This window comes from Harpia harpyja, chromosome Z, assembly GCF_026419915.1.
Source record: "Harpia harpyja isolate bHarHar1 chromosome Z, bHarHar1 primary haplotype, whole genome shotgun sequence".
Classification (NCBI taxonomy): domain Eukaryota; kingdom Metazoa; phylum Chordata; class Aves; order Accipitriformes; family Accipitridae; genus Harpia; species Harpia harpyja.
The window spans coordinates 70,540,235-70,562,274 of record NC_068969.1 but is presented as its reverse complement, the minus strand read 5'-3'; the positions used below and the strand labels follow the sequence as shown (position 1 = coordinate 70,562,274).

General features: G+C 36.3%; 1 protein-coding gene across 15 annotated transcripts in view; it reads left to right on the top strand.

Annotated features, from left to right (window-relative positions):
• The window catches only part of ERCC6L2 (ERCC excision repair 6 like 2), a 77,708-nt gene that overhangs the window by 35,489 nt on the left and 20,179 nt on the right, over nt 1-22,040 (top strand). For 7 of the 15 annotated variants that reach the window (XR_008233349.1, XM_052775849.1, XM_052775847.1 and 4 more), the window contains 4 exons: nt 2,042-2,194; nt 3,326-3,406; nt 5,120-6,305; nt 9,161-9,315. The exons of 1 other annotated variant lie outside the window; for it this stretch is intronic. Coding sequence is in view for 11 of the 14 variants with exons in the window: in XM_052775849.1 (XP_052631809.1) it covers nt 2,042-2,194; nt 3,326-3,406; nt 5,120-6,305; nt 9,161-9,315 (1,575 nt within the window). In the remaining 3 variants the exon portion in view is untranslated. Of the gene's footprint in view, nt 1-2,041; nt 2,201-3,325; nt 3,407-5,119; nt 6,306-6,488; nt 8,374-9,160; nt 9,316-12,868; nt 13,636-15,547; nt 15,912-22,040 lie in introns of those variants that run through there. 7 more of the 15 variants (XR_008233351.1, XR_008233350.1, XM_052775852.1 and 4 more) reach the window with 6 other exon arrangements.

Sequence of the window (22,040 nt, the reverse complement as noted above, 5' to 3'; positions counted from 1 at the left end):
GACTCTATCTGATTTAAATTCAGTGTTTTGTAGAAGCCAAAAAGCTATTAGAGTCCTGTTTAATTTTTACAAAATTATCTAAATAAAAAAGTGGAAACTTGTTAAGAAGAAATTAAAAGAAGTAGGTGATGGGCTGAAGCGCTCACAGGTATTTGGGCAATTTTCAGAGACTGTGTCAGAAGCTCAGAATGAAGAAGACATTGTATTAATAGTTGAAATCATATACTAATGAGGCAAGTTAAATATAAAACACAGTAAGTCCAAAAACTATTCTTGAGGGACAGTGGTCTAAAAACATAAAAGCTAATAATTTAGTTTTCGAACACATCAGAAGCAGGAATTGTACTGCTGTATTGGCATGACTTTAGCAAGGTTTAAAGGAGTGTTCATTCCAAAAAACCTGCTTGATTTATTTTTTTATAGCCACATTCACAGAAAAGCTTAGAGAGCATCCTGTTCCAAAATTTTTCTTGTGCAAAGTACTTTTGAGGATTCATTTCAACAGCAAGTGTCAGTACGAGAAGTCTCAGAAAGGCTAAGAAAATGAGCAATAGCAGAGTACGGCTGACTATATTCACTAAAATCCTGAAGAAGGGGAGTCATGCTTCATGGAGGTCTTTGGAGTTGGTGATCTTGTAGATAAAGACCACCTGGATATTGTCTGTTTGGATTTCCAAAAGGCACATATAAAACTTCTGGAAAGGCTCTTGTGGTTTTTTTTCAAGTTGACTTGTGTTTTTCAGGTTGATTAGGAAGCAGTAAACAGAGTAATTGTAAATCTGGGATATTTTTTTTTTTTAGTTTACAGTTGGATTGCATTTCCTGCTATTGACACTTGAGCACAGTTAGGAAATTTTCAGAAAGTTTTGAAGAAAATGCATTTTTCTGCTGTTGAAAATTCAGACACCATGAGTGCATGTGGACGTGTGGCTTTTGGTGAACTATACGAATGTGTTCTCAGAGAGCTAAATGTTGTCATCCATCCTTTTCATGAAATTAATTTATGTGAAAATGCTTTGTCATGTTTGTAGTGTATTCTTACTGAGAGATCTATTTGATTTTAAAACTGGTGAATTTTTTCTGTTAGTGGTGTTTGATTGTCTGACCTAGTCATATGTGATTGAAGAATCTGATGTAAATAAAACTGAACTCTAACATAATAGAAAACTGAATAAGTTATATATGTATCCTAAAGTATACTTTTGTAAATACCATGCATAATTCAAGAAAGACGTAAACTGTGCTTAGCTAAAATTAAACTAGAACTTGACTGTATAGTTACTGGCCTACATAATTCGAGATGTGCTGTCTAGGAAAATACCTGTTCAGTGCTAGAACTAGAAGTGAGTAGAACTGAAGAACTACCAACTGCTTAGAGGCAGTTACAAAAAATATTACAGGTCTGGTATCCATAAAACCACGGATTTGACTTTCTTCCACTTAAAGTCAAATAGACCAATTATGTAAGTGTTGAAAATTTGCAGTCATTGGAATGCAGCTAAACCTGTCTGACTTCAAAAATGTTTTAATTCTCCCTGACAAACTATTTACTTGTCTTTCCTTTTTACCTGGAAGATTTTGAAGTCACTTCTGTTGAGTCTACTTAGCAAGAGTGCATGATAATTAAAATTGAATTCAGAGAGCAGTAGAAGTAATCAGGTGGCTTTATTTAGTCTTTACCAAGTAAGCATACAATGCAAAGGACTATGAAAAAATACTAAGAATTTAGTGTCGAGGAAAGATGAGCAGTCAAGATATAGAGGAGTGGCAGTAGTGTGTATAGTAGGTGTCTGATATTGGACAACAGTGAAGTAAAAGACTTGAAATATTTTTATTTTTTTACTCAGTAAAACCAAACAGGTTCGTATTATACCACAATCTATTATACCAACATCTGCCAGGGAAATGAAAACAAAATATCCTCCCTTAGGAATTTCTGCCTGCTCCAACGAAAGCTGTGTATACAATGTGGATGCCAGGAAATTCTGACATGTTGTTGGAGCAAACACTTTTTGAAATCTTTTGTGTTGTTCTGTTTTAGCAACTTCACTGTGCGGTGGTTGGAAGTGAAAATGCTAAGCGGTATTTCGAGGCAGTGCAAGGATCAAAGGAACATCAAGGAGAGCTTTTTGGGATGCATAACCTTTTCAAACTCAGGACTCATGGGTCCTGTCTTACCAAAGACATCCTGGAGGTGTGAAGTCCTACCCTTTTGCTTTTGGATATTAGCTTTACATTTTTCCTTTCCTCATGAGATATTTTGTCATAATTTTGTATGGAAACACTTTATAAAAAAGAATGGTGAAACTTAAACAGTACCTGTCTATGCAGTGCCTTATATGAAATAGGCATGCTAATTTCTCACTCTGATGTAGACCAGATAAATTTCCTTAAATCAAACAAAAAACTGGAAATCAAAAGTTTGCTAATATATTTCTTTTCCTAATAAAAATGCTGTAAGTTATTTTTATGATGCTTTCACATATTGTCAACTTTGCACAGATACCTTTTATTCATCAGTAGCTCAGAGTGACCTTTTAAGACAGAATTCTGATCATAAAAATATTTTTTGTGATCACAGTAACTTTTTTATAGTACATTTTGAGATATCAAAACCCGTTTAATAAAATATATTTTATAATGCTGTATTTAAAAATGTTACAGGGTGGGAGTAAATAACTGAGGCTTCATATTTTGAGATTAATTTCTTAGTTACTCCAAAAAGACTGTTGGCCCAATTCCTTAGCATATAGTGCAAACGGATTTTAAGTATATGCAGTATTATACCTTTTTTTATCCAGCATGTTTGCTGCAGCTAACTTGCATCTTGGAATTTATTGCAGCTTTATTCTAGGTTTCTTTCCATCCTTCCCTTCATTTTGTTATTTTGCCTATGCTAGGCAGAGGCTGAGGAGTGTGATATAGCCATATAAAGGTAGCATACCCTAAAGAGTAATGTGGTGTAAGAATATGTACTTTGGGGATATTAAGCTCAAATCTTCTCTAAATTAAATTAAAACATGGTATGTGATATGAATATTGTAGCAGGTATTCTGCTTTGGAAAAGTTTAAAATTATTAAGACAGTGTATGTATAAGATCCTCCCAATTTATGCAGTATGTTACTTTTCCTGCAGGTTACGTGTTAGATCAAAGAGCAGTAAGTGTATTGCCAAAATGTAAGTCTTAGTCTGGACTTTGCTGATTATATGTCCAGTGCTTACACATTTTGTAGAAAGAAAGAAAAACTATTTTTTTTTTCTGGGCTTGCCTTTATTAACTTGAACAGATACAGTTTTTATTACATACATTCTTGATTGTTTTAGAGGGAAGGGCGAGTAGAAGCAGGAGTCATGACAGCAACTACATGGCTAAAGGAAGAGACTCCTCCATGCAGCTCAGAAAAGGTGAGATGTCTTTTTGGACTATGGACCAAAGCGTGCCAGTCCCTCTAGTTCCTGATACTAGAGTGGCAAATGTGGACAGTATGTTATTAGGCTGATAATACTTTTACCCTATGTTGCACTTGCCATCTTTTGTTGTCTGCTTGCCCCTGGTTTTACATATTGTAAAGCATTGGATAATGTCATGCTGTCTGTATTTCTGTATTTAAAATGGAATATTGTGAACATCTGGTTATATGGTATTCTGTGATGTTTACAACACTTGAATATCCTCAGTCTGAATGAAGGTATTACTGACATGCAGTTTTTACAGAGCAATATTGTTTACTGAAGCATTGCTCTGTAGTGTCTTGAGTGACAGCCTTATGATATGATATGACATGATATGATATGACAGCTTTCCAGTCAAGAAGTTGGTTGAGAAGCTGACACCTACTGATGTTTAGAAGATTTTGGCTAGGGAATTGTGAAAAGGAGTACAATTTGTTTAGAGGATTGAAAGCTTGCTTCAGGTTTTGTGGACCCCTCTGGAAGACACGGGCTATTTAGTTAATGTACTCAGACAGTCATTCCCACCAAATCAGTGGTCTGTTCAGTGCTGGCTTTTTTTTTTTTTTTTTTTTTTTAATAATATATCTAATAGTTTCCTTGTGGAACAAGATTTTTTTTTTTTTTTTTTTCCTGAAAAGGTTGGGTTTTATGGGTGCATTTTTATGAATGTTTTTGACCAAACACTGTGTTCAGGTGATTTGGGAAACGAACAGTTAGGTCTACAATATGGCTTCTAACATGAAAATATTGTTAGATTAAATCACACTGAATGGTACTAAAAATTAGCCACTGTCTAGATGTCAGTATTAATTTAAATCAGTATGCCATCGCATTAGTCATAACATCACATTGCTAATACATCACTGTATGGTCATGATCTCACATTGGACTTGGTGACAAACAGTCACTTTTTTAGCTTATGTTAAATGCTTTTTGATAAGCAGGGTGATATCAGGATTAATATATTAATTTTAAAACTTCTCTTCATGTACAAAAGTTTAGTATTTACCCTTCTGACTTTCCACTTACATATTGTCATAATTTTGGCTTAGTAGTAGGCAGTTTTGGAGCTGTATTCTGGACTTCCGTATCTTCAAAATGTTTTAAAGTTGCCTGGGGGTAATTTTTGTTTGATTACAGTAGACCTCAACTAATTTTAGTGCAGAATATTATGTACTCATAGCTCTTTTAAGCTGTGTTAGCCCCCATATACAAGGAGGTTGACCACTGCTGTGAGAATGTGTTTTTTTTTATGAATGTCATTACACAGTATTAAGGTTTGAATCATGAAGTCACTTTTCAAACTACCTTTGAAGGATGAAAAGTTGCAACAAGATTAGTATAAGCTAGAAAAATATGGGTGTGGATTGTGAAGACATAGGTTGTTTTAGCAGTGTGCAGCATATATTCTCAAATACATAATATTTTTTGTTATTTTAATTGTTGTTCTGCTAAAAATTTTGTTCTTCTGAAGACTTTCATATAATTTCTTTTAAAGATTTGTTTTGCATTTGCTTTCTATTTGTATATTATGATACTATTTTGTATATTTTTTTGATTAACATAGTAGAAATCCACTTTTTTTTACACTGCTTTGGAATTAGGTGTGTTCCATATACTATTTATGTCTTAAATTCCTTTGCTGTCAATTATTTTTCTTCTTAGTATGAACAACCAGACTCTAAAGAAGATAGAGATCCCCAAAGCATTCAGGCACAATTAGAGAGAGAAGAAATGGATTTTTGTGGTGACTTTAGTGATGATGATATTCTGGAAACTTCTGTGAAAAAATGTGACAGAAGGAAGCCTTGCAATGCAAATAATTTAATGGTAACAAAAGGACAGCTTTCCTTAATGCAGTGTGGATTCTCTAAGTTGTTGCAGAGAGAAATTGAAACTACCAAAGGGGATAATGATTATACCTCTCATCATTCAGGTTCTGATGATCAGTCTATAAGAACAAATGTAAATAGCAAGCACAGTGATTTTCACACATGTCAAAACGATGTGCCTGTTTTGGAGCATGGGAAAGCTGCTCAGTCACCAGATGGAATTGATAAACAAGATACCTGTAGTACAGACTGGCTTGCTTTATCAGGCGCTGAGGAGGAAGGGGACAGAGAAAGTGAGGATCAAGGCATTTCAAAGCAAAGTGATATAATCATGGAAACTGAAAACAGTTCTGAAGAGGATGATGATGTCATCTTTCCTGCCCAAGTTCCAGCATGCCAGCAACCAATGCTTACTAAAAAAGTTGAAATATACAGATCAACATCTGAAAATTGTGAAGAGTTAGCAAAGGAAAAAGATGGGTTTGTATTTAAGGGAGACAGTAGGCAATTTGGATGCCATAGTACTGAGTCAAATTTCAGCAAAGTCATGTCTTCTGAAGACTTCAAGAACAGCACAAGAGATTTGAAAGATGAAAGTGACATAAGTGATGAGTCTGATGATATTGAAATTTGCCATAATTCTGAATCAAGAAAGTTAAGAACTTTCAGCATTCCAAAATGGAAAAAGAGAGATGCCCATAGCAACGGACTAGGTAACATCTCCAAATCTCTGCTAGAATCAAAGAAGCACAATAGAAAAGGAAAGGAAAGTGATTCTCAGAATATAGATGAATTTTCATCGTCTGAAGATAACTTACCAGTTGAGAAAGTTCATGCCAGAAAGCAAAGCTATAAGTGTAAAAGCCAGAAAGGCAGAGTTCAGTTTGGGTCTAAAATGCTTCATCCTATTCAAGATTCCTCTGTTGCCCAAACGAAGTCTAGCAATTATGCTATGCGAAGAACTTCTGCAAGTAAACCTGAATTTGAACATGAAGTGGAATCAATGGACAGATATTTAGGTAACTATGGTAATTTAATTTCTTTGATTTTATTTCAACTAAAGCAGTAACGTATGTTTAATTTATGATTGTTGGCAGGTTTTAAGTTCTTCCTGCTATACATGTTTTTGTTACAAGATACTGATAAATGCTTTGCTAAATTATTTAGTAATGTCTTTCTGTATCTCTCTTTTTACCTATTAGTGTTACTTTCCTGTCTTCTGGGTTGATGGGCTGCTTTGTAGTATTTTGTTAAACACTTACTGTCTGTTGAAAGATGCTAAGACTGAAGATTTATTAAGAATTCACAAATCTAAATATTTGACCTGTAAAACCTTGAAAGTCTTGACAGGGCTGTTAAATAAAAACTTGTGCACATCTGCTTGGTAGAGTACCATGAGATAAAGCCCTGGAGGGAAGTGGGACCCAAGAAAGCTCGTTAATATTCAAGGATTACCTCCTCCAAGCTCAGGAGTGATGCACCCTAACAAAGAGGAAGTCAGGCAAAAACACCAGAAGGGCTGCATAGATGATCAAGGAGCTCCTGGATAAACTCAAATACAAAAAGGAAGCCTACAGAGGGTGGAAGCAAGGACAGGTAGTGTGGGAGGAATATAGAGAAATAGTCCAAGCAGCCAGGGATCAAGTTAGGAAAGCTAAAGCCCTGATAAAATTAAATCTGGCCAGAGACATCAACGGCAACAAGAAAAGTTTCTATAGGTACATTGGTGATAAAAGGAAGACTAGGGAAAATGTGGGCCCTCTCAGGAAGGAAATGAGAGACCTGGTTACCTGGGACATGGAGAAGGCTGAGGTACTCAATGACTTTTTTGCCTCAGTCTTGACCAGCAAGTGCTCCAGCTGCACCGCACAAGTCACAGAAGGCAAAGGCAGGGACTGGGAGAATGAAGAACTACTCACCCTAGGAAAAGATGAGGTTCAAAACCATCTAAGGAACCTGAAAGTGCACAGGTCCATGGGACCTGATGAGATGCATCCCTGGGTCCTGAGGGAGCTGGCAGATGAAGTGGCTAAGCCACTATCCTTCATATCTCAGAAGTTCTGGCAGTCTGCAGAAGTTCCCACCAACTGGAAAAGAGGAAACGTAACGCCCATTTTTAAAAAGGGGAAAAAAGGAAGACCTGGGGGACTGCAGGCCAGTCCTCACCTCTGTGCCAAGCAAGATCATGGAGCGGATCTTTCTGGAAACTATGCTAAGGCACATGGAAACCAAGGAGGTGATTGGCAACAGCCAGCATGGCTTCACTAAGGGCAAATCATGCCTGACAAAGTTGGTGGCCTTCTATGACGGGCTTACAGCGTTGGTGGTTAAAGGAAGAGCAACTGACGTCATCTACCTGGACTTGTGCAAAGCATTTGCCACTGTCCCGCATGACATCCTTGTGTCTAAATTGGTGAGACGTGGCTTTGATGGATAGACCACTCAGTGAATAAGGAATTGGCTGGATAGTCACACTCAGAGAGTTGTGGTCAATGGCTCCTTGTCCCAGTGGAGGACAGTGATGAGTGGCATTCCTCAGGGGTCGGTATTGGGACCGGCTCTGTTTAACATCTTTGTCAGCGACATGGACAGTGGGGTTGTGTGCGTCCTCAGCAAGTTTGCCAACGACACCAAGCTGTGTGGTGCAGTTGACATGCTGGAGGGAAGGGATGCCATCCAGAGGGACCTTGACAGGCTTGAGAGGTGGGCCCATGCGAACATCATGAAGTTCAACAAGGCCAAGCGCAAGGTCCTGCACGTGGGTTGGGGCAATCCCAAGTATATAAATACAGGCTGAGTGATAACTGGATTGAGAGCAGCCCTGTGGAGAAGGACTTGGGGGTGTTGGTTGACAAGAAGCTCAGCATGACCCGGCAATGTGTGTTTGCAGCCCAGAAAGCCAGTTGCATCCTGGGCTGCATCAAAAGAAGCATAACCAGCAAGTTGAGGGAGGTGATTCTCCCCTTCTACTCTGGTGTGGTGAGACCCCACCTGGAGTACTGTGTTCATCTCTGGGGCCCCCAACATAACAAGGGCATGGACCTGTTGGAACAAGTCCAGAGGAGGGCCATGAAGATGATCAGAAGGGTGGGGAACCTCTTCTGTGAAGGCAGGCTGAGAGAGCTGGGGTTGTTCAGCCTGGAGAAGAGAAGGCTCCAGGGAGACCTTATAGCAGCCTTCCAGTCCCTAAAGAGGGCCTGCAAGAAAGCCAGAGAGGGATTTTTGCAAGGGCATGTAGTAATAGGACAAGGGCTAATGGCTTTAAACAGAAAAGAGGGTAGATTTGTATTAGATGTAAGGAGGAAATTCTTCACTATGAGGGTGGTGAGGTACTGGCACAGGTTGCCCAGAGAGGCTGTGGATGCCCCATCCCTGGAAGTGTTCAAGGCCAGGTTGGATGGGGCTTTGAGCACCCTGGTCTAGTGGAAAGTGTCCCTGCCCATGGCAGGGGGGTTGGAACTAGATGATCTTTAAGGTCCTTTCCAACCCAAACCGTTCTATGATTCTATGAAAAAAAAAAACCCAAAACTACATGACCTGGGAGTTTGAAGTACCGTGGAGAGGATTTGATTCTATTAGAGACTTTAAACAATACTGCAGCCGTTAAATTGTAGATGCTTTCAAACTTCTTTGTCCATCTGAAAAAACCACACTGAAATTGAAGCAGTATTAAACTGTCTGGATAAATCTAAATAAGTATAATTGTTAATTTCATAGAGCTGAGAAACCTGATGCTGAGTGAAATCATAACAAATCTTACAACTTTCATGTAAAACTTTTTAAAATTAGAATATCCTTTTTCAGTGCAACTGTGTACCTTTTGGGTTTTGTAATAATCAACATCTTTGATTGTATCTTTCTCCTAATATATCAGATGGTGTTCAAGAAGTGGCATATATTCATTCGAATCAGAATGTGGTTGGATCCAGCAAGGCTGAGAATCGCTTGAGCCGGTGGGCAGTACGAGATGTATTTAAGTTGAAGCAGTTTTCCCAGCTCCCTGCTAATGTAGCAGTCTGTAGTGCCAAGGTAAAGAGAAATGTTTGGGAAATGTTGTTTTTACTCTTTTTTATCCTCATTTTTCATGTTAAAAAGCCCTAACAAACTTGTTTTTCTGTTAATGGCCACCATGAATGATCAAAGCCACTGAGAGAGGAGGAGGAGGCTCAAATGGAGGTCTAATAAATTACATTTGTGTTTTGGTTTTTGGGGTAGTTTCTACATTGGCCAACTCTGAGAGAGTTGGGAATTAAGCAGCACAGCACCCTCTGTGGGATTTTTTTTGTGAGAGAAATGGTGAGATTAAAGATTGAGTGTTTGAAATCAAATTCTGTGCCATGTTTGCCCAAGTTGAGGCTTGAAAAAACTTAAGTTTGTCCTGGATCCAGTTAAGAAAAATCCAGTTGCCACAGTACATGCCAGAATCTCTGTAGCATAGAAAGTCAAACATAAATCAGTTTGCAGATGGGTTGGTTGTTTTTTTGTTGGGGGGGGGCAGGTAGGGAGGGAACACATGCAGTTGCTACAATGAGTTAAATTGTCTATGCTTAATGTCTGAAAGGTAAAACTAGAGTTTACTGTGGTTACTCATTTGCAGCAACAGATACATTTTATGCTTTTTGTTGGTTGTGCATCTTGTTTAATTACATTTGGAATACATACAAATCTGGAATAGATTCAGGTACAGCTTCCAGATTTTTGTTCATATTACATAGTGGTTTTAATCTACTCTAGTTATCTGGACACTTTGTTGTTTGCCTTGTAATAAACATTGGCAGTTTCCTAGACTGATTCTTAAGATAAACCACAAGCATAGAATAAGTAATTGGTGAACGTGCAGTTTAGTCTTTACAGACATGTTAGCAAGCACTATAGAAGTTGTAGACATAAGACTATGTTGTTCTGGGGTGTTGAACATCCACGGTGGCTAGAGGAGTTTCTTCCAGTGTTGTTGATGTACTGTATTTAATTAAGCCATTAGCAGGGATGCCAAAGAATTTTTACACTGGGAAGATCAAACCAGGCCAACCAGTAAAAGTGAGGCCTTTTCAATTCTAACACATTTGCATTAGAATGTCCCTTATTAACAGAAAAGTTGGTCAAAAATACTCAATAATACTGTAGAAAAGTACTTACTTAATGGCAATGACAACATTATAAAGCTAAATATAAATGAAAGAAAACCTTGAAGAGACTACTTTGAGTAAATGTCTGTTGATCCACCTATGTTCAAAACTAGTTTGGGGGAGTTCATTTGTCTTGTTCATGTGACTTACGTCTCATTGTTGAGAGTTTGTGTGACTGCAAGTATTACAAATGAACTTCTCTTGATTAACTTGTCAGTCAGTTTTTCTAAGGTATCTATTTTTCACTCAGAAGCAACAGTAGTGTCAATCCTCCTGGAGATCTAAGTAGGAAGAAAAACATCAATAATTATGGAGAAGGCTGCCTCTGCCTTTGGTTCCTGTTCTTTCTTTTACGTATAGGCACTAATCTAGAAATAATCCCTAGATAGCTGCCTATTCTTAAATGTGGAGCTGTGAATTTTTTGTGCTCTGCTTAAAAGAGCAGCTAGATCTTCATAGACAACTTTGAAATATGATCTACTTAAAATGTTACTGCTACTATTTTCCTTTCTTCATTATTTTATTTTTATTTTAGAAGGTGTTCTGTGAAAAACATGATCATTGTTGTGCTTCTGGCCATCATTCCTTCCTGGTCATTTTTCACTCATTTGCCATCAGTTCAAGTTAGGACATTCGCTGTCAAAGCAACTAATTGTGTTTTAAAGAGAATCCTGATTTCAAGTGAAGTTTAATAAAAAAGTTTTTCAGCAGATTACAGTAGCATTACGTTTAATATTAAAAATACAGCTGAACAGTTTAAATTTCCATCATTATTTTAGGTAAACAAAATTATAGTATTAAATTCTGGAATGTTAATTATAAATTGATATTTAAAGAAAAAATTTGTCAGCTGAAATTTTCTCGCTGATGTCACTTTCTAGCATCACTGGTCTAACAGTGGTTCTCAGAAATTGTATAGCTGTTTCTGTTTGCTCTGCTTATCAATGATTGCATTCTTAGAAGCTTTTTTTACAGTGTATTTATATTGAAGCTTTATTTGATAGCATCATGAAGGCTCCTGAATAATGCCCTGATAATATTTCTGTCCCTTTTTAAGCACACTTAATCAAATTGTCTTATTTCTAAGTAGGAGGGATCAAAAAAAAGGAGGGGGGGGCATCTCTTCCTTTCATTTCATAGATAGGTCTATTTGGGACAAAAGTAAAATATCCTTTGCGCTGTTCATTTTACCTATGTCTACTCTGTCTTCCTGCTTTGCAGTTTTGCTCTGCAATCTGTCTATAATAATGCATTTCTGACTTAAAGTTTAAATACATTTTTCAAGAAATGACTGATGTCTTTGGGAAAGGGATGCAAGGGTACTTAAAAAATAACAAAGTATTCCACTGAAGTTGATGTGTTGTAAGTTGGGAAATACAGCTTGTCCTACAAATCTTGGTTGAAGACTGAGCGAAACATTTTTGCTTCCTGCTTACATGTGAGTATAGAATGACAGGCATAAAAAACAATGTTGTAATAAGCAATAAGTAAAATGTAATAAATAATATGCAAAAGTAATCAATTAAGGCAACCTCTTCTAAGAACATTGACATTTTGTTGATTTCTTGCTGTTGACTAGTCACCTAATCACATTTGGCTTCACTAAATTCCCATGAACTTTTACATCCTAGGTTAAGCTCTTTAGTTTCAGTAGCTAATTTATGGAAATTAGGTGAATATGAGTAACAGCAAAAATAAGTTGCTGGAAAGCAATATTAAAAAAAAGTCTTATTCCTGGTTTTCTCCCTGCAGTACTACTACTAGTAGTAGTACTAAAAGGAGTATAAATTAGGTTTATTAGTCCTTCCTTTATTGCCGAAGCATGGAGACTAATGTAGTCACTTGAGTTGTAGAAATTGCTTAAATCTGGAGCAGACTGCAAAATCTGTGAGGACTCTTCCTTCAAAGTGAGAGAGTTTGCATGGGAAGAAGATCCTTGAGAGCCAAGGTAGAAATGGTGGGGGCAGAGAGTTTTGTTCCTCAAAAGAGAGCTTTGAATGTGTGTAGAACATCTTGTTTAAGAACATGAGTAACTAATGAATAAATAAGTTTGGGTTTAAATTGATTATTAAAAGTGTAAGATTTGAACTTTGGGGTAAGAAAAGGTGTTTGTCTTGGTGATAGTTTCTTTCCTTAATTTGACTTCAGAAGGTCTGCATTGGATCTGGACAGCTGGCACTAATGTAATTCAGTCAAATATCTCTTAACCTTTTAAACTGTAGGTTTTAATCAAGTGTATTTTTTATCCAGTAATAAATAGTCCATCTGTCCTTAATGTTACCTGTGCTGGTTTTCATATATCCCAGCTACCTTTTCTCTGAAGTAACTGAACATATTGTTTTTAACCTGCTATTGCTCTGTACCTTTAAAGGCTTAAGGGAACAAAATCTTGGTTCTTTTTGTGAGAAATAGGTCTTGGTACTATTTCTTCTGTTCTTGCTTGCTTTGTGCTCCAGGTTCCATAACAGTCCTGGTACTTGGCTTCAAGACTGCTGCAGAGCCTTTGACTTTTCTTTCTCCAGAGGTGGTAGGGAACGCAGTCATACTCTCTATTTTTGTTTGTTTTAAAAGGAATTGTGCAGACGGACTAGTTTAGCTAGAATGTTCACATTTATGGTACTGAATGCTTGTTTAGTGTGTATTTCCTTCCATAAATTCTATACGGCTGTTGAAAACACAGTTAGGTAACAGCAACCAGAATATGAAGTCTGCCCTCGAGAAATAAAATAGGATATCATGATAGCTCTGTCACAATTTATCAGCTACAAAAGGTGAGATAAAAGCTAAAAGTAGTAACAGTATAAAGTATGCATTAATTGTACAAGCAAGAGAATAAACCATATTTTGGTTGAATATCATTAGTCAAATAAATCCTGTCCAGCATCTGAATTAAAGATAACTATTTGATGGTAGTTTGTATATGATAGTAGTAGAAGCAAACAAATGTGAAAGGTTTTTTTATCACATGATTCTGAAGAAAGGAAAATAAATTGTGTTTTGGGGAATATATTCCCTTTATCACAGAAGTCCATGGGATTGCATGGAGGTAGAAGAAGATTCTGTAGCTGTTAAGTGAGTTGGAGCAGCATTTTCAATGAAGAGAGATACTTTGTCTTGTTATAGAGCGGGCTTTCATAAATAGTCATCTATAGCAGGGGAGATCTGCTTATACTTTATTTTGCAAGTATAATCAGGGAGGTACTTAAAAAGGCTAACAATTTTTTTTTTTTTTAGGTAGTGCATTTATATACTTGGTATCCCTTAAATGTAGTATACTTAGAATTACAGTAAAAATATTTTAACTTACTACCAACAGTTCCTGAATTGTACGTGTTATCCTGTATCTGAAGATTGTCCATATTCTGACCATTGACCCACAACTGGCAGTGTCAGATCAATGTAGATTTTGAGAAGAAAGGACGTAATAACAGTGTGATAATCTTCCCTCAAAGAGTTGATGTTTCCTGTGGTGCTGGTTATGTGGAAGGCACTGAAGTATCAATAATTAGAGGTGTTTAAGAGCCTATTCCATGCAGAAGTGTGGCAGACAGCTGGTCCTGAAGAAATTTTGGAGATACAGATTATACTGTATTATAGGTTAATAATACATCTCAACTTCTTCTTTAGTTCTAGGAAGTTACTGTACATCGCAGAACCTAAGTGTTTCAGAAAGCGGTCAAGTATCTCTTTGCAGTCTAAGATCTCTGGCTATTTGTAATCTTTCATAGGAAGTCATAAGTGTTAAGGCAGAAATTATGGTCAGATCTGTGACACCATGATGCAGGGAGAGTCACACGAGGCTTCAGTATTCTAAACATCTGAGGGTAGAAAATGCATGTCACTTAGTGTGGCAGATATCCACTCCAGTAAAAATTACTTAGAGCTGGCCTTTGTTGCTTCCTTATGCATATGACCACAAAACACACTTGCTATGCTATTTCACAGAAGATTATTCCTAAGAAGGGTTTTCTGGTCTTTTGTGTAGAAGTGTAAGGGAAGATGATTATATTAAACGTTAGCCTACTTGAATAAATAACTTTTTTTCCCTGCATTATTTTGTTGGTTTTAGCCTGATTTAATGACATTGAGTAATCCGTGTTCTGCGTTTTAGTTTAAATTCACGTCTTCTGTTTACACATGTGTGCAAATAGACTTCATTAAAAATTCATTGTTTTTTCATGAAACAAGTGGAAGATTATTGTCTCTTACCCCATCGCTGTCTGTGAAGGTAGCTGAAAACCAAAATGAAGTACTATCTTGTGTAACTACGGAAGGAAGGATATTGAAAACAAAAGCTTCTAAAAGAAAACATGTGAAATGAACCTGTAGACTGGACATGGTGGACTTACAAAGCCAGACTATAATTTTCAGAGCAGACCAACAGTTATTTCAGCCTTTCAGGAAGGAGGAAAAAAAAAAATTGTCTCAAGTAATTCATGTGATATTTTGCTCAAAGTTATTCTGACATTATTAATTTGGGGGAAAAAATGAAAGTGTTAACAACTTCTCTAAGACCTTAATAATCTACTAAATATTTTTAGAGGTTTTGATTTTTTTTTTGATCCTTTTTTTCTGGTGGGTTCCAGGTTCCAAAGCAACCTGGCTGATTTTCAGTGCAGCTTTTTACTTACTTTGGTTTTTGGATAACTTGCACTGTTATTTGTGAAGCTTTTTCTTAGCTACCGTAAGAAATAGAAGCCTCCCAGAGGCAAGATGAAATATCTTCTGCTAATATTTCTAGTCTATTCTGAATTAAATGACTGTATTCCTTAATTAATTTCCTAATTAATTTTTGTGTTAATTGGCAAAACCAGCCTATGTGAAAAGTTTTACACAAGTACAGAAGTCTGGAACAGGCTTTCTCTAGTTCCTATAAAGCTGAATTTGTGTAGTATTTCTTCAATAGGAACCTTGGGGTGGGGGGTTGGAACATGGGGAAGACTTTGGAGGAGGCTTGGGAAGCTTCACAAAAAAGACAAAACATGGGAGCAGGGCAAACTAAATAATCTAAAAAACTGATGAAGTCCCACATTAGCCCTAATTTGCACTTTTTAATATGTGGAAAAGTGTTAGTCACAAGAACTTGTACTGTACCTGTTGAATATATGGACTCTTTTTTTTTTTTTTTTTTCCAGTCAACTGCATGTTTTCAACTTAAGTTTACTTAAAGTTTTACTGAAAAGAAATATACAAAGAGAGCCATTCAATTGAGGATTAATCACTATGGCAACAGAAATGTGGTGACTGAAAAGGGGGAGGATGTATTCTCCCCTCAGCTTCCTGCCAGCTGTCATATTCAACCTCTGCGGCATGAATTCAGGCCAAAATATAGACTGTGACCAGCTCTAAGAAACTATATCTGTATTTTTTTAAATTCGTACAAGAATCACACTATAAAAGAAGACTTAATCCTCTGAATTGGATGACAGACATTTGGCACTCTTGCCAGTGTTTGACAGAGAAATAACGGGATTCTTTGTAGTAAAACCTGGATTAATGGTAAACCCCTCTTTATGTTATTGCAATGTGGTGTAAATGAGAGAACTAAGCACGCTGTCAGCCTAGGAAAAAATGTGCCTTTTGTATCTCCAATGCAGATTTAAGTGCTGTTGAGAATACTGTAAATACAAAAGTTGTGTCATTAAGAACTCCTCTTTATCTTATTTGTATTACATTGACATTTTGTAGATTATTTAAACAAAGACTTTCTATCAGTTACAGTAACTCTGATCGCAGTGTGTTTGCACAGCTTTCAGATTCAACAAGTTTAGATAGTTGTTTACAAAGACTAGACTTCTGGGAGATAACATTCCATTATCCTTGCTCTTCTAGGGTGGGAAATGCTGTTCAGCTTTAAAATAATTGTTCCCAAATGATTGGCCTGTAACGCTGCTTTATTGAGTTTAGTGTTTCAGTTTACAATGGAATTAACCATTTCAGTATGGCTTTTAGTTGTCTTTTTTAGATGCAGTGTGTTCATATGTGGCATTCTGTGAAGCATGTAGTTGCATTTTATTATGGTGTATGTGCATGGCTTTTGGTTTTGCTACTGTTTGGTGGACGGGTGAGAGAGTGAAAGAAAATAGGTGCAAATCCACAGGCTTCTGCTGGAGTAAGCAATTGCCTTAGCTTTGAATTCTGAGACAGGCTGATTATCTCCCCTCATTCTGAACAGTAGTAATAACTGTTGATTTATGATCAGGTTTTTGGTGCAAGAAAGTGATATGGCTTATAGGAATTATTTTTGTTAAAGAGTCAACAGATTAAAACTGCTCCCAATGATAAATTCTTGCTCTGTTACCTGATTGGAGAAGAAACAGACTCAGAAGTAAATGGGAAATAGAGGGAACACTATCCATCCTCAATTGACTTAGTAGTCAGTTCTCTGCTACCAAGCAGAAGATTAAAGTTTATGGAATGTCCTTGGTCTCAGTTTATACAAGCAGAAAAGCTAGATATTACAACAGGGGAAAATAACTACATATTACTCTGATAAAATTTCTTTACTTTTATGAGCAGGTATAGCTAAGTACTGGTCTTTTGGTGTTGACAGAGTTTTTTGGATGAGTAATTTAGACCCAGAATAAGTCTTAACCGTTTTCGTAGCTTGAAGAATATTTCAGCTATTGGTCTGCTGTGATACTATCAAATATTAGATAACTTTGTATTCATAGCCAATATCCTGAGTAGCTTTGTTTAGTTCAGAAAGTACAACTATAAATGCAGTTGTCCTAGAGTATTCTAAAATTTTAAGTTAGGTTAGCTTCATTTTCTAAGACGTTAGCTTCATTTTCTAAGACAGTTGTGGTACTGACCATTAGCTATACCATTGCCTCTAATTCTCATTCTACAATCCTGTTTTGTTAGAACAGTAGACAGATTCAGTCTGAGTGAGACTGCTTTTCAATTAAGGAAGTTAAATTCGAGGGAAAAATTAATGTCCACATCAGAAACCATTCTAAAATAAGATAAGATTCAGGCTTATTTCAAACTGTGGAGTGCGTAACTCATCATAACCCTCTGAAGTATATAGTTTGTTCAGTAGTGTGTCCTCTGTAAGTAGAAAAGCAATTCTGGTTTATTTAAGAATCACATGAAAGTAGAGACAGTCTCATTGTTTGATAACTTTTTTTATTATCTTGACCACGTGGACCTCATTTTTAGAGAAAGCACATGAAGTTTTATGTGGACATTATTAGACTTTGTCTTCCTTGGCATGCAGAATAATTTAGGAAGAAATTCTTGTTTGACATGTGTACGTGTAGAGGAGAAAAGGAAACAAGACCAAGAATGAGCAGTTGGGTAGCAAACATTTCAGAGTATTTATATATGTCCTGACAAGTAGAGAAAACATAGGTAAGATAAAACCAATATCTAGGAATAACATGTTTAAGAAAAACATACAGAAGGGTCATAGTAATTCATATATATTATGGGAAAAGCACCCAGGGAAAAAAACAAGGAAAACTACAAAGGGAAAAAAGAGTAGCTGAAATAATTTAGAACTGTAATTTGGGTAGATAAATTCACTGGAATGCAGTAATTATCACTTCATCAAAATAATAACAATCATCGAAAACCCACTGCAACTCACAGTATATCTGGAAAGTCAAGTGTTTTCTCAGGTTTTGAGGGGAGTGGGAAAATATAAAAGTAGAATATGGCATAAGGGTTTGTTGTTTGCTTGTAAGCTGTGTTTTAAGAGGACAGTCATACTGACTTCAGTGTGTTTCATGCTTTTGTATGATATAGGTGACTGCAACGCAGCTAGAGTTTTGAGGCAGCCTTTTTTGTTTGTTTTAGAAATGAAAACAAACAATGAAACTATGCAATGGAAAGTATCCTGGATATCTGGCAGCAGTTGTTTCATGCATACCTGAAGAGAAAAGCCTGTTAACACTGTTTCAGCTGTGAGTGGAGAAGTCAGAGAGGGTTATTGCTGACTGGAAGTCAGTATCTGTCAAGATACTTACCATAGTGATACTTTGGGTAGTCAGGCAGTAAAAGAGAGGAAGATGCTCAGACACAGTACAACTGTGGCTGAGGAATAATTATGCAAATGTGTTTTCAACTTCAGATTCAGGCTTTTGAAGGAAGTTCATTATCCTTTTAAGTCTGGTGACTTGAGGAATTGCCACAAATGTGAGACAGCTCTGCTTACTGCTAGCCTGCGCTCACTTGCTCTCCCATATGTTTTCATCTTGCTGTACTTAAAAAGATGAACATTGTTCTCTTTTGCCTTTCTTGAAGGGGCTAAAGAGAGGAAGAGGGAAGTCAGAGGCTTAAAGTGTCCAGTCATCTCAGCTGTGTCTGAGAACGCTTATACAGGGATTAGCATTTGTTGCTCCAGAGCATAGAGCCACCTCTTTATACCTGTTGTAGGAAGAACAGTTACTGAAGTTCTGTGCTGTCAAAGATAGACAAAGATTGGTTTTGGTAGGTGTATACTATTTTTAAAACTTCTGTAACTATGCAGCAGGAGACAGATTGTCACATGAAGCGAACAGATCCAAGAGTTGTTGCAGATTCTAGATGGAATCTCTAAGTAGAAGTGACTGCTGCATTGTGGCACTTAAATTTTTGCTTGATGCTCAGCTGCATGTTTTCGTTCTTCTTGAAGAGCATTACCCTTAAATGTGAACTGGTGTGGGACTCTAAATGTGCAGATGCTACCATTTTTGCTGGACTTTTGACTACAGCCTGTATATAGTATGTAACTCAAAGAAATGGAAACTCATTATTGGTATCCCAAACTTGATACGTACTTTTAAGAATAAGAGACATACATAACAAAAGAAGGAGGAATGGAGGAAAGTATCTTCTGTGGTAGGAGGATATAACATGTTTATGTTGAAAACCCATAGACTAAATTGAAACGTGAAAGGTGAAGAAAAATGCTTTCTTTGAAGTATTTTTTCATGTGTGGTAAGAGTCCGTGAGTTTTCTGAATACTTTAAAAACTATTTTCTGCACAACTATGTAATAATCTCTCTTCTATCCTGTTGCAATATATGGAAAGCCTTGTCAGAGTAAGTGCAGTAAATGAAGTGGGGGTAGGGTAAGAAAACAAGTGTAAGACGGGAAGGAGTGGCTGCACTTATACATGTTATTTTCCCTAGTTCGCAGTAACACTTCACAATTTCATTTTACTGTACTTTCATTAAATTTATTTCTTTCCCTTTGCTGGGATAATTTCTGTGGTGTAACCTTTTCTCATGTAATTTTTTGAATCCAAAAAATGTTGCCTTCTGCTAAACAACTTGCATCTGTGGCCTTTGTCTTATATCTATGCCTTTGAAAATAAGTTGTTTATTTCTTTTGAACTTTGTGTGAAGTTTTTCTTCACAAAGTGGAAGTTCACAAAGTTGAACAAAGTAGTAAAAATGTTAAATTCAGTAATTTAATTGAAATTTTTTTATCTTTGATGTCAGAGGAATTATTTTGCTGCCCCTTTTTTCCCCTATCAAGGTACTAGTTTGAGAAAGGAGAAAATGTGAAGAATACAGAAATGTGCAATGCTGTTATGGATTATTCAGTATAGGTGCACTTAATTTATCAGACAGCCTCTAAGTATGTGGTCAAGTTTAAGTGAAACCTTTCCACTTTGAACAATGGATATTTCATAACATGCACTACAAATGCATATTGTCTTTAATGTAGTTAAACATTTAGTAAACACTAACTGCTTTCATGATTGCTGTCAATCTTTTTGTAAAAATTCTTTTAAAATACATGTAGCAGATACTGTATGCTATACTACATATTTCTTTAGCTTTGTGTCATATATTTCAGAAGGCTCATCAGAAGACACACTATGCAGTACATAAAGAATATGTTTTAACACACTGTACATGTGTGATGGTATAACGTTTGGCAAGAATGCTTTTGGATTTCTGTACTGTGATATTAGTTTTCATTCAGAATAACTTGCCCATAATCACATATTTGAAACTTTTAAGCATATTTACATTTTAGTGTGAGAGAAACACATGCTATTACTTATTTAGGTACTGGATGGAATCTTAATTCCAGGAGAAAGAATTTGTGTTGCTGTTTGTGCCATTTGAGTTAACTATTTTTTTCCTCCCTGTGTAAATTGGTTAACATTTTTTCAGTAGTTATGTGGCTGAGCCATAAAGCAAAGCCAGACTTGCTATTTGGCAAAAGAGTTGAATTTTTTTTGACAAAAACAATTTACTTGTTCTTAATTCTCCTTTCTTTTTTTCTACTTGTGGACTGATCATTATCGTCTTTCCAGTTTTACAGTAATGATTCAAATGCGTTGTAGTCAGATATTGTATCATAACAATCTCCTTTCAAGAAGTTCAGCAACACTTGTACTTCAGTATATTTATTAATATACAGTACTTTGTTTAAATTAAAGATAAAACAAAAATAAGATACAAAGATAATGTGCACTTCCAAATGCACAGAATACTTCTTGTGTTGAAGGATTTTTATTCTCTTTATTACTCCATTCTTTCGGTCATAACATTTATTAATTCATAAAGGGTCTGACATTCAATAATATAAATAGATTAAATGCACTAGTATCAGTAATATAAGAACAGGAGTCAGAGGTTCCTAGCTGAATCAAATTCTAGTAATTTCAGTTTTGCTTTGTGAGATTGTCTTACACGTATGATATATGTGATAATTCAGCTGAACAAGACCAGTGCTGTAAAGTCAACATGGGATTTCATGTAGGAGCAAATAATGGGGACACATACAAAATAGTTTGGTAGAGACAGTGCTTCAGGAACAGAAAATAGAGCTGTTAAAAGGAAATTTTCATCATGAAATAGATTTCAATGAGTGAGTTAGAAGGCAAATATTGAAGAGAATCAGAAGGAAAGCAGCCATGAGAGGGGATAATTAGGGAAAGTAATAGATGAAGTCAAATTCAAAAGAAAGCAAAATAGTGCGGAATGTTGACAGTGCTGGAATGTTGACTGAAGTTTTCACTTTTTTTAATGGTAATGCTAGTAGAAAGATACAGGGAATATTTTCATCTACGTGTGTAAAGTTTATCTCTACCCAGAGCCTCATCCATGTGTCGCTCAGAGTAACAAACTTCAGATTTGACTTTTAGCAAACATGGACACATCTTAAGAAAAACCGAAATAAGTGTTTTAGTTTTACTGACAAAATGTTTATCATTTTTTAAAAATATATTATTGGATTTCAGGGTTGGGGGCTGGATTTAAGTTGGCAAACTTTCAAAAATGTTCACAAGTTCAACAGAGCCAGTTGTGTTTCAGCCTAACTGGGTGCCATTTAACCAATTGGCTTTGCTCCAGAGAGCTGAGATAAGTTTTCAGGAGTAACTCACTGTGGCCATGGGCTTTCACTGGCATTAACTGCTGCAAGCTTCTGGGGTAACTTGTTTATAGCAACTTTTTCTACCTTAAGGAAAAAACTTTGAGCAGCTAATTTAGGTAGAAGAAGAGGAGCTCTTTGTGTGTATATGGTGGAATTTTGCTGTTGTTCTTTTGGGTTTGGCAGTGTGGGTCAATGTACTTAAAAGTTTTGTACTTCCAGAACTAAATATGCCATTTGTGAGTTTATTTGCAATTAGAAGTAGTTTTTACATTAATTCTGGTTCTCTGCAAAGACAAGCAATTTTAC